The sequence below is a fragment of the Dermacentor albipictus genome, unplaced genomic scaffold, assembly GCF_038994185.2.
Source record: "Dermacentor albipictus isolate Rhodes 1998 colony unplaced genomic scaffold, USDA_Dalb.pri_finalv2 scaffold_23, whole genome shotgun sequence".
NCBI classification, from domain to species: domain Eukaryota; kingdom Metazoa; phylum Arthropoda; class Arachnida; order Ixodida; family Ixodidae; genus Dermacentor; species Dermacentor albipictus.
Genome location: NW_027225577.1, coordinates 2,636,101 through 2,648,545, shown reverse-complemented (window position 1 = coordinate 2,648,545; position 12,445 = coordinate 2,636,101). Strand labels below are relative to the sequence as shown.

At 40.9% G+C, this 12,445-nt stretch overlaps 1 protein-coding gene across 1 annotated transcript in view; it reads right to left on the bottom strand.

Moving 5' to 3' along the window:
* The window catches only part of LOC139052448 (DNA damage-binding protein 1-like), a 60,911-nt gene extending 56,908 nt beyond the window's left edge, over window positions 1–4,003 (bottom strand). Inside the window, exons 1-4 of the mRNA XM_070529550.1 lie at window positions 3,857–4,003; window positions 3,072–3,220; window positions 1,109–1,225; window positions 177–322 (exon numbers count right to left, since the gene is read on the bottom strand). Coding sequence (XP_070385651.1) covers window positions 177–322; window positions 1,109–1,225; window positions 3,072–3,220; window positions 3,857–3,917 — 473 coding nt within the window. The 5' untranslated portion in view covers window positions 3,918–4,003. The remainder of the gene's footprint in view (window positions 1–176; window positions 323–1,108; window positions 1,226–3,071; window positions 3,221–3,856) is intronic.
* Window positions 4,004–12,445: the final 8,442 nt, after the last annotated feature.

Here is a 12,445-nt window from a genome sequence, read left to right as displayed (position 1 = left end):
TTAATTAGTTGTTTCAAATGTAGAGGAATAGAATGCACTTCAGTTTTTGTAATGTTTAACGTTACCACCAAATAGCCCCTTTAAAGCCGCAATCTGAAGTAACGAATTGTGTTTGCACAGATACGAAGTGAATGATGTGGGCATTTATCACGCTCTAAATTAATCACGAGACAAACCTGATGTTAAACGCTTTCAGTTCCCTATTGTCTCTGTCCAAAGGAATAACCTTGAAGAGCCCATCATACAGTCGAAGGCCAATAACTCGGCACTCAGGGTCTATGATGCCAATGTTGCCCGTCTCCGATGGCCTCGAGAATGTGTCCTAGAATGAGAACAGTCGAGTATGAGCAGCTGGCACAGCACAGAGTTCACAGGCCAACATGTACTGCAGCTATGTTGGTTTGTGAGGATGGTCCATGCCAGCACATCTTAAGAACAGGGCGTGAATTTGAGCGGGTTAGTAAGCGCCACGTTAGTTGTTCATGCCCCGTTCACGTCATTGCTGTCCATGGGGTGCTTTTTCATGTTTTAACTTTAAGAATGGCTAAGCAATATTCGTTTTTATTCTAATTATGTGTAAGGGAAATATAGAAATAATAAGGCAAATGAAAATTAATAAAAAGACAACTTCCCGCAGGTATGCAGGAGCTGAACCCACATCTTCTGCATTACATGTGCAGTGCTTTCTTTACCAATAAATATTGCGGTGCCCATCCTCCAGTCCACTTTCTTGGGTATTTATGCATGTGCACAAGACTGGCCATGAGAGAGCTAGACCGCATCATTCAAGCACAAGGGCATCTTTTCAACTGTAGGCGTAACATAGTGTATCAGCTTTGAGAGCAGACAACCGGTCAAGCAGCAAGCAAAAATTTCCTAGGGTTAATAAGCTCGCACTCATCAAGTGCTGACATAATTCAGTTGTGTTGATTCGTTGTTGCAACACACATGGTATTTAAAGAGTGAAGCTTTTGCTACACATAAAATGTGAAAGCACGCACAAAGCCACTAAGCATATCATTGACACCAAATGTGTCCAAAACTTTGTTACAAATTTAAAGCCCTGCCTGCTGTGCTACAGAGAACAAGGATTCTGTAAGAAACTCACAGCAATGTTGCCATGGGCTTTGGTTATAATTTCGATGCTGTCCCCATATTGTACACACTCCAGTATTGCTGCATTGTACTTTGCCGTCAGAAAGAACAGTAGGTCTTTCTTCTCTCCCTGCAGAAAAGAAATAGAGAAACAAGCACAATTATTGCACCTGACTTTCGGTCAGCATGACGCTGTCATGCAACAAAAGAAAGAACATATGCTGCTTTGCATGCAAGTGCTCTAGGAAAGGTGTAAAACAGATGTATAAGAATGAGGCAGCTTTCATTTCAATCTTTCTTCACTTAAGAAAAAATTATAGCTGAAATGAACAAAACCGGGGTCAGAGATATGCACATATATCACTGCACCTGATATGTAATGCAGCTACTATGCTTCGAAGTGCCCGAAGCATCAAAAACTTCTTTATTACTTACTGTGAATTCAAATTTTATAATCGTTAATTCATGTGTACATACATATTTCTGCTGCTTGCACCCGAAAAGGGGTTAGTTCTTGCCTCAGCAAATATTATCAAACCTTGCACCATCCAAAGAAAAGGGAACACTTTCTTTCATTACATGTACCATTATATGACAGCTTTGTTGACTCACACCCTCGTAAAAAAAACTGACATAACGGCCCCAACTGCACCGTGGGTTATGAGGAATGCCATATACTGGTAGGCTCTAGATTAATTTCGACTATCTGGGGTTCTTTAACGTGCACTTAAAGTATGGTACACAAGTGCACTACACACCAACTAGAATGCAGCCGTTACAGCCAGGCATAGAACCAGCAACATTGTGTTCAGCAGCACAAGGCCATACCCACTGAGCCAACGTGGTGGCTGCATACCCTAGTCACACAGACTACCTAAATGCACCTAGACTGGACTTTCGTTATGACCTACCATGGCTATATTCAGTTACTTGAAAACCTAACATATTTAAGGGTTCTACAAAGGTTCACCTGGTCAGATTACATGAAAAGTGATAACTGCTGTCAATTACCGTCTGAGAAGTTACAGCTTAAAAATTTTAATTCTGGGGTTTTACATGCCAAAAACATGATCTGATTATGAGGCATGCTGTAGTGGGGACCTTCAGATTAAGTTTGGCCATTTCTGGTTCTTTGATGTGCACCCAACGTATGGTTCCAGAGTGTTTTCAGCATTCTGCCCCCTTCAGAACGTGGCAGGAATGGAACCCATGACATTAGGCTCAGCAGCCCAATGCCACAGCCGATGTGCCACTGCAGTGGGTTACTTACAGCAGTTAATTCTTCACCTTCTGCCCCATAAACCTAACCACAACCACAACATAGTTATGCCACAATGGCATAACTGTGTTCAAGCTTTTGGCCTAACTGATCAACTACGGTAGGCAACAATTAAGGCAAAGTCAGAGTGCCGTTAGCCTGCTCATGCAACTGAGGTAGTAGATGAGAGTTGCTGCTGGGCTAAATGGTGTGGCATGATTAATAAAATGCCAAGTTAAGAGAAGGACAAAGAATAGAGAGTGCATGATAGATCATGTTGTAAAGTGGCCATAAATTTTCACACAGCTGCTTGCATAACACTTGACTGCAGCCATCATCCCAGCAAGAACCAATTATGCCATAAGTGAATAGATATGCTTATTGCATAGTTGAATAAATGCAGAAACCTTCATGTCTTTTGAAACAAATGTTTTTTAACATTTAATTCAATATTAAGATAGTTATGTTTAGCTTCTACATACCTAATGCCATTTATGTCTAAACATTTGTTTTCACAGGCCTTTTACCAATAAAATTTGTTTTTCTCAATAACACTTAGGAATAAGATATTCTCCAGTTGCAAAGAAAAAGCTCGCACGGCTAACTTGATTCAATTACGACTAAGTTTCGCTGCCTAGACAGCATACAACTACACGTTTGACACACGTGAAGCCCACAAGCTGTGCAGGTGGGCAATAGGAATGACAAGAGCGCTTACCGGCGGTCTGAAAAGCTTCATAATACTGATCCTCCCATAGATGCCGATCTCTTTGACAGGTCTGAGGCCCTCTGGGGAGACGACATATATCTCAAGGCGGGTGTTTTTGGCGAGGATAAGGTTGATGTCATCCGGTGACGTGAAGTTGCCTAGAACGAAACATTGACACTCGTTACGCCGGCGGTCCAAAAGGATGTCCCACTGATGTACGCAGCTAAAAGCAAGCACCACAACAAGTTTGTTCCATTTGGTCGCATTAACTATGGCCTGACAAATGTCCAACAGTCAATAAACACCATGTCATCGACCACCGCTCGTTTTCAGTGGCGTCGGAGGCGAAGAGCACAGGTAATATTAAACCGACGGCTAACTGTCTTGCATTCGATTGGTGCGCTGTAACAGAAAACCAAGCACAGGCACGAAATGATTCATCACTGCTTAACAACTGCTCATGTGAGGGCAACGGAGAAAAGAGAAAGAACGCCGAGCGAAGCGAAATACCGGTGGGTCGTATGCAGTAAACATCGCTAAACAGTGGTGGAGCGTGGTTTTCAACAGTGCAGTGGGCGTTGAATCAGCGCGTACCATTCTCACAAGGAGAATGCTACACTCACTACAAGTAACTGAGAGCCTCTGGAGCATAAATAATGTTCAACAGCGATTGAACGCGGTTATATGGTGCCAAGACTCGAGGCATGTGCTCGAATCAAGTGAGGTCGCAACGGCGAGTATCACTGCAAAGTTGTTCAATCTGCCGCGAGGATATGGAGCGATTTTTAACTGACCTGTAGCGCAGGCAGACACGCCAGTCGGCTTGTGGGCCGTCACGACGTAGTTATATGACATTTTGGACCATATAAACTGTCGTACTTTGAAACAGAGAGCCCCAGAACACTTTTAGAAGTACGACCCCCCTGCCCTCTGGTAGCCGCCCGAGGAACGTCTGCCAGTGTGGCTGACCTCAAGAAAAAATTGCGCGAGAAGAAGCGAAAACATTACGTAATTATAATAATAAAACTAATCAGCAAATATATTTAGACAATAACAAGTGTTCTGAATATAGAATAATAGAAAATAAATAATAAATAATAATAGAAAACTATAATATATTTTTTTTAATTCATCAATAATGCTGTTTTGGTTGGCGCGCGATTTGAAACTTACTTATGGTGCGAAAAACGGACCTAATGCGAACACGTAAAGGTGACCAGAACATGCAAAAGAAATCGACTCAAGAAGGTCAAGTTATCTTTGTTGTTCATTGTCTCTTCCCTTACATGGTATGTACTCATATGTGAAGGCCATACAAAGTATGCGTGTAAGCTGTAGTCAGGGTCGTGCAGGAAAGTGTGGGCATCCTGGAACACCGCACGCGGCACAGTGTAAAAGCGCCGACCGTGCTCCACATCCAGGTGCATATCTGCGCCTGCGTATAGAAAACAAACTGACGCATAATTGCACTGTGCCCCTCGCATTCCGAGGCAGACAGACTGTATGTAAAACCTGCAAGTGCGCTTCTCCGCACAACTCCTCTGTACTAACCAAGATAGCACACATCGGTTTAGAATCGTAATTAAAGTGTGAAAATGCAGATCAGTGACAACATTTGTGTCGCCCTCAATTCACCACACCGTCCAAGATTTCGAAACGCGTGCCGCAACTTTAACAGTTCTGCTAGCGGGAACGCGGCCATCTTGCATGGTTAGGGCATCAGGCTTGTGGGAAAGCCTGCTTACAGAATTTTGCATGCGTTACGAAAAACTGGCAAAAATTTTTGATAGAAAAACTGAGGGAAAAAATACGCAGCCATTTACCGCTCTTCGGAAATTTCCCAAAATCCCCGGCACGGCCTCCGAGATTCATAGGCGCCCGCGGCACGCTGAAAATCTTAGAGACGATTAGCTGGATCTTCGTCACAACGTGGAGGCGTCGTCCGCTAAGGGCTGTTCAAGGAGTATCAATTAGATAATTAGATGATCATTATCCATGCAGCTTTCCCGTACTCGTTTATAAACAATGTAAGAACAGTGAAATGTCGTTGCAATTGGCATTTAAAGAAAAAAAGACATACTCTGCAACATGATATAGATAGAGTAGACGAGAAACACGGGCTCCGTTTGCATCGCCCTATCAATTTAAAGCTTTAAATTTTAGAATAGTCTATTTATTGCATAGTCGTACAACACGCGCGTTGTTCCAGCGACGGCTCGTGCCAATCATTTTCAAAAATGAATTCGAGACCAAATTATATATAGTCTTCGCTGACCAAGGCTTGCAACAGTGGTTGATCTCACTAGATGGTATTGTGCGGTAATCGACAATAATATCACCAATAACGTAGGTATTGACTTTGGTGTGGATGCCAATAGCGCAATTGAAGCGAGTCAGTGCTCAAAACATGTTCACTTCGTGAAATCCTGAAACTGCCACCAGTTTCAGATATTAGTTTCGAAAATTAACATTCAAATACGCTGATATTCCGTACCATAAAGAAAGTCTTGCAGAAAAAAATGACACGGTGAACGCCAGCGCATTTTCGACACAAGTTTTGCGACGGACATCCCCAAAGTGGTATCCTCAAGACTACGTTCAAACTAGAATAACCAACTTCAATTCCCCAAGTGCACCATATGCGAACTCAAGTCATAAATTCCTAAATTGAATTAGTTAATTAGCGAACTTATCGGCTATTATCACGTAATTTATGATCTCAGGCGCGGCCATAAATATTGGCCAACAAGAATTACCATTTTCACTTGATTAGACCCGCCATACCGCAATAACGCAAATAAAGCCAGCCAGATTTGCTCTAAAAAGGTAACATTTTCATTAGGTGCACATTTTCAGAATTTATAGCTGAACTGCATTCTTTACATTAAATAATTGTAAAGGACACTGTAATTTCCATTATTTGGTAATTTTTCGGGAGCACTGGAGGTATAGCGCCGACGCATTAGAGTTTATACATTCAGCCTTAGTACTGAAGCTAGGAGTCATGTTATATAGATGAGGTAACGTGACACCTGGAAGCGTATTTATCTATGTTTCGCTCACATAAAATTTGCACTGTGTCAGCTTTAGGCCCGACAGAAAAAAAAAGTAACGACACTTTCAAGTACGAAGTTTCATTTCATTTATTTACGCTAATTAGGGGCCCAGAATCGGGCATAAATAGGGGGAAGGGGGGGGGGACAACAACAAGAAATTTCAAAAAGGGGTTGTAAGCATGAAGATCAAAACACAAAATAAAGAGGGGAACTGTTTTCAGCATTAAGGAGATACAGTGCATCTAGTACTAGCATGACGTAATGATTATATAATGCAATAACACAACATCGAACTACAACACTATTTGTAATAGTGCAAGAAGTACATGACAGTGATCAAAGGTAGTAGGGCGCTCAAGCAGGATAACATGGTAGTTTACAAAATATTAGCTGGTATGGCAGGCTTGCTCATTGAGGTAGTTAAGCGAAGCCATTCGAAAGAATTCCTTAATGTTGACAACGAACTCCGGAAGGGCGCGTTCCTCTCGTTTATTGATAAGACTAAAGGTGAGTGTAAATATTTTTTAGTCCGTGCGAAGGGTGGGTATACCTTGAGTTCGTAGTCAGTACAGGCGGAGTTGTGGGCTGCTGGATGAATGAATTTGCGTGAAAAGGCACTGTCACAGTAATAAACAATGTGACGAAAGGATAATTGTGAATATTTTATGCGTATTACGAGAGGTAAAATGCCAAGGGTTCTTTTATGGATGGCACACTGTGATAACGAGAATATGAGGATGATACGAATCTAGCGGCTTTGATTTGAATTGATTCCAGCATGTCAGTAAGGTAAGCTTGATGTGGATGCCGTATGTTAGAAGCGTACTGTAAAGATGGTTTTTAGTTTGCGAATTAAATGCCTGAAGTTTGGTGTCGGAATTAGCAATGCGTAAGCGACGTTTTAGAACGCCAAGCTTTCTAAAAGCTTTGCTAGTGATTAGTTCAGTATTTAATCGACGAAACTGTTTCAACTGCAGAATTGTTAATTGGGTGCTCGTTAGGCAATAAATTGAGACTGGGACCAAATGTAACGTGTTCACTTCTCTGGATGTTAATTTTCATCTGCCATTTGCTGCACCATTCCGAAATAGTCGTTAAGTGGTATTGCAGGGTTAAAGTGTCGTTCTGGTTTGCTATTTCTTTATATATTACGCAGTCGCCTGCAAGAATACGTATGGAAGACTGCATGTTAGTCGATATAGCGTTTATGTAGATTAAAAATAACATCGGTCTCAAAACTGATCCCTTGTGGGACTCAGACTTGACATGCGTGTGGTGAAGTACGTAGTGATCAATTTTAACACTCTGAAGCCTGTTGGTTAGAAATCACTTAGTCCAGATAAATATTTTGTCATCTAGCTGTAGGCTACGTAGTTTTGTTAGTAGACGTTGGTGAGGGACGCGATCGAATGCTTTAGAAAAGTCAATAAAAGTTGCATCGATGAAAAATGGCCCATTGATGGAGTTGTGTAAATTGGTTACTAGCTCAAACAACTGGGTGTTACAGGATCTGCTTTTCTGAAAGCTGCGTTGGTTTTCAAAAAAGAATTTGTTAGATTCAATGTGAGACATTATTTGACTGTATATGATAAGTTCAAGTAGTTTGCGGCAAATAGATGTAAGTGAAATGGGACGGTAATTGTTAGCGAAGTGTTTGTCTCCAGATTTAAAGCCAAGGAATTACATGCGCAATCTTCCATTCATCTGGAAGAAGTCCAGTTTATTTCGTTATCGGAGACACTGGTGCGGGCGCATGCGCAACAAAAACTTGATGACGTCAGCGCCCCCTGTTACATGTCAAGTAGGACATGCATATCTGGATATGCGATGCATGGAAGCAACCTTCAGGCAGGTGGGAAAAAATAAAACTCGTGCATATCCCTATAGGTGAATATACTAAATGAACAATTACGTAGTGATATTAGATTCTTTTTCGGTAAGATCGAAAGTAAGCTAGTATAACGACATAACACAATGAACACTAAAGAACAGCAATAGAAAACTATCACTTATATAAAAGCTCTAGACGCACCATGCGATGCCGCATAAAGTCTAAGTAACCAAATAAACGTGCAAGACATTAAAAAAAATAGTTAACAGTTCAACGATTTGCACAGATCATTCTCCAATAGAGACACTTTGCTAACACTGACAGCTCTCGCATGTCATTACTCGCGTATCAGCAAAGGGAGCACAGTAAGTGATAACACCAGTCTAATAATCATAATTAGCTAACGTCTGAGAATACTTATACAATAGCAGTTCCACATTTTATTCTAAGCATACGTACCAAAAGAAAAAAAAAGCGTTTCAGCCAAAGTCGACGCGAAAGAAGAAAAGTTGACGTACATGGTATATGCGTTTATGTGTGCTGAAATTCTGGAATTAAAGGTGATGCAATGTTGCACAATTGCATGGTATTTTCGCATTATATGCATTGTTTTCTTCGTTCCTTTGCCAGACAGAATTTTTTCCCCGCACCCTAAATTTCGTTTATTTATGTCGAGTTTTATCATTCGCTTTTTTTTTTCTGCGTGCTCATACGTCGACGTTGTCTTATTTGGTTGACACGCCTTTCCTCTTCTATCTTCTTTGTCTGTGGCCCAGGAGCGGGGGTGGGAGGGGGGGGGGGGGAGTAGTGAGGCAAGGGGTCAGGTGGACCGATACCAGTGACAGTGCAGTCTATGGTGGTGCGATGCGGCTAAATTTCGTCTATATTGGCTGTAATTACGCCCGCACCGTTATTTTCACCTCCTCTGCGACTAATTCTCTCTTCTTGTCTCGTTGGGAGTCGCATTTTGATGCCTTTTTGCGACTCGCAACAATGCTCTGGAGGCGCGAAAGGGTCGTTTTTTGACCAAGAGGCCACATAGGTACCCAGATTCCTCGTACGCTAAACACGTGTGAAGTCATCAAAGAAAGTTTTGCCTTCAAAAGTAATAAACATTTCCAAGTGCCCCTATTCGATTATTTTGTTTAGTAGAATTGGCAGGTGTGCGTAGCTTTAATTTGAGACTCATATAGCTTAATGTTCAGGGATCGTATTCGCAAAAAAAAAGCTCTTACGATAGGAATGTTCATTACGGAGTAAATTCAAGTCACTTGTGATGTTAGGCCGCCAGCCAATGGCAAAGAGTACTTGCGAACGAAATGGGAATTTGGTCATAGTTCTTACGTTACATTGCGACCTCGCGGGCGAAATATAGAACCGCTTTTGTTTTGCCTCTATCGATATTAAGGTAATATCTCGCCCGTTCATTAATTTAATTTATTGATGATTAACGCATATTTAATAACACATAATTTATTGATGATAAACAGACGATTTCTATCTTCAATTTATGGTATAGTGTGCTATAGGCTGGTTACCTACATAAATTGTGAAAATGTGCACGTAATAAAAGCTTAATAAAATAATAACGCAAAAGCCTCCCCAGTAGTGACAATGAAATAGGCACTAGTTTTTCACATTTTCAATGGAAAAAAATGTTGCACACTATAGATCGCTGTATGTCTGACAGTGCGCAAGGTAGGATTTTGGAGAAGGTAGTAACGTACGTGACGTGCCAGTGTATGGGCCATACATTGCACTTAACGATACTCTTAGTCCTGTTATATTTATTTCTCAACAATTAGCAAAGGCAAAAAGAAAGAGGTAAAATGAAAAGAATCTGGGCATAGTGTGGGCCTAGGTTTTCATAGCCGGACTTCTGGTAACTGGACTTGAATTCAGTATTGACTATGTGGCACCGACTCATTTCAATTCCATGATTACAACGTATGTAAAAATACGAATAACTAAGAACATTTCTTTAATAAATATTTAGGTGCGCGTATTACTCCGATTCCAGTGACCGCGTTGCCGCGATTATAGATGCCTAAGAAAATGAAATGGCCAGTATAAAGTAAGATTTTGTTTCGTGCGATTGTATTAATTTATCATCTACCACTCCTAACCAGCCTTTCCTGGTGATGATCTAAAGGCACAACACTGCTCGTACCACCGACGAAGCGCAGAAATGAAAATAATTCAAACCTAATCTTTACATCACCCCTGCCAATTCTCGTTTTTCGCAGATCTATACGGAGAGAAAGAGAGAGAGAGAGAGAAGGAAGTTTAATGAGAGGACAGGAAATTAAAGCGTATTTCTTATGGGATCCTCACAATAACAGACTTATCGCTTCCCTTGAAGCTATTCAAAATCGTATAGTCGCTTTATTTTGTCCAACTATTCCCGCTATACTAGAATCTCACGAATAAATAAAAGACAATATGCCAGGTGTCGCCACGCTGTGTCGCATCTCTCGCGAATGTCGTTCACGCAAGATATATAACACTAACGACAATCTTTAAAAAAAAAGCTGCTGTTTATTACTACAACGCATATTTTCAAAACATTAGCTTCCGAATACCTTCTTTAAATTCACGTGTAATATATAACTTTTTCTCTTTCTTTTTTTCTTTCCTTCTCTTTTTTTGTCTAAATTCTAAACCCATACTCTCTGTACGCCTGACCGGCCTTGAGAGTAATAAAATAAAACGAAAGTCGAAGCCGGAGCAGCATGCTAGGCTAACCGCGCCTGCTACAACAACGACGACGACGACGACGACGACGACGACAAGAACAAAAATTAAAGAAAAACATGAATTTAAGATTTTGGGTAGCTGGTTTTGAAGTAGCCTGCATTCCTATGCTTCTACATTTTAATAATAATAATAATAATAATAATAATAATAATAATAATAATAATAATAATAATAATAATAATAATAATAATAATAATAATAATAATAATAATAATAATAATAATAATAATAATAATAATAATAATAAATGAAATCAATCAACGGTGTTTATTGAAATGCCCAGGAACAACCTCTGGGTCTTGCTGTTGGTGCACTCGGCAAAACAATGCACAGGAAGAACAATGCGAACTCTCTCTCACACACACGCATACACACGCGCGCACACTAAAAAAGAATAATAATTTCGCGAATACAGACTTTAGCAGACCATAAATGTGCACACGATGAGAATACAAAGCAATAGGGGAGAAACAGAAGAAAGGATTACTGCAGAATGACGGAACACACAACAGATATGAGAGTTTTTGTTCAGTTATTGAAATTCCTCTGCAACTCTTTTCAGAAAAATATTAAAATTTGGCATGAAGATATCCAGGTACTCTGAATGGGCGTTATACGTAGCATGCACTGTAGATGGAGGGTATCAAAAATCTGAAGGCAGAAAGGCGCGCTGTTTCCTTGTGGCTTTCTGCGGACTATAATAGCGCACATTAGAAAGCAAGTGAGAGAAGCAGATTTTTCCGTGTATTAATTGGTGAATAAAAAGAACCTCCGGTTTGTTGCGTCTACAGGTGAGGGTAGGTAACGTGAGTGGCTGTGTTAGCTGTATGGAGATGGAAGGCTTTTGACAAAATATATGTTTAAATATAGATGTGAACTTTCTTTTTGCACATTTTCGATAAGTTTACAATTTGACCTACAAGTGCCGTCCCAAACCACGAAGGCGTACTCAAGAACTGGAAGGCATACGCTCCTATATAAAGTTACAAATGATTAAGGTTATTTGAAGTATCTCGCCAACTGACATACTGTGCCGAGCGTTCGAAGTGCACATTGCCTCGTCTGTTGAGCATGGGGCGAGAAAGTCAGAGAGCCATCGATGTACATTCCAAGGGCCTTCGTTCCCTGAGCTCTTGGCAGGAGAACATCTCTAACGCTACAGGGAAATAAAGTCCTGTTAGTCTTCCGCGTGAAGCCTACAACCTTCGTGTTTGGTGCATTTATGAACAGCTTGTTCCCAACGCGCCATGGCGCAAAAATTGCAATGTCCCTCTGAAGAGCGGCGCAATCATTCACATTTCTTACCGCTTTGAAAGGTTTCGCGTCATCAGCATTTAACAAAATTGAATAGTTTTTAATGACAGCCTTGAGGAACTCCACTTGTAACCGCATAAAGTTCTGACGACTGATCATTTACGCTGACGTAGCAGTACCAGTCGCGTAGGTAGCTTCTTATCAGCGCTGTAACAGAGTGGTGCAGATCGAGTTGTGTCAACTTTTGAAGGAGTATTTTGTGGCATACGACATCAAACGCCTTACTGAGGTGAAAATAAATGACATCCAGCTGTTCTATCTTATACACTGCTTGAGAGGCATGCGTCATGAAGCTAACGAGGTTGGTAGTTGTGGAGCGTCCCGATATGAATCCATGCTGCTGAGGAATGATAGTATTTTCAATAGAGGATGAAATTATTGAGTGCAGAGTTGACTCGAATAATTTGAATGCTGCGCATAGGAAA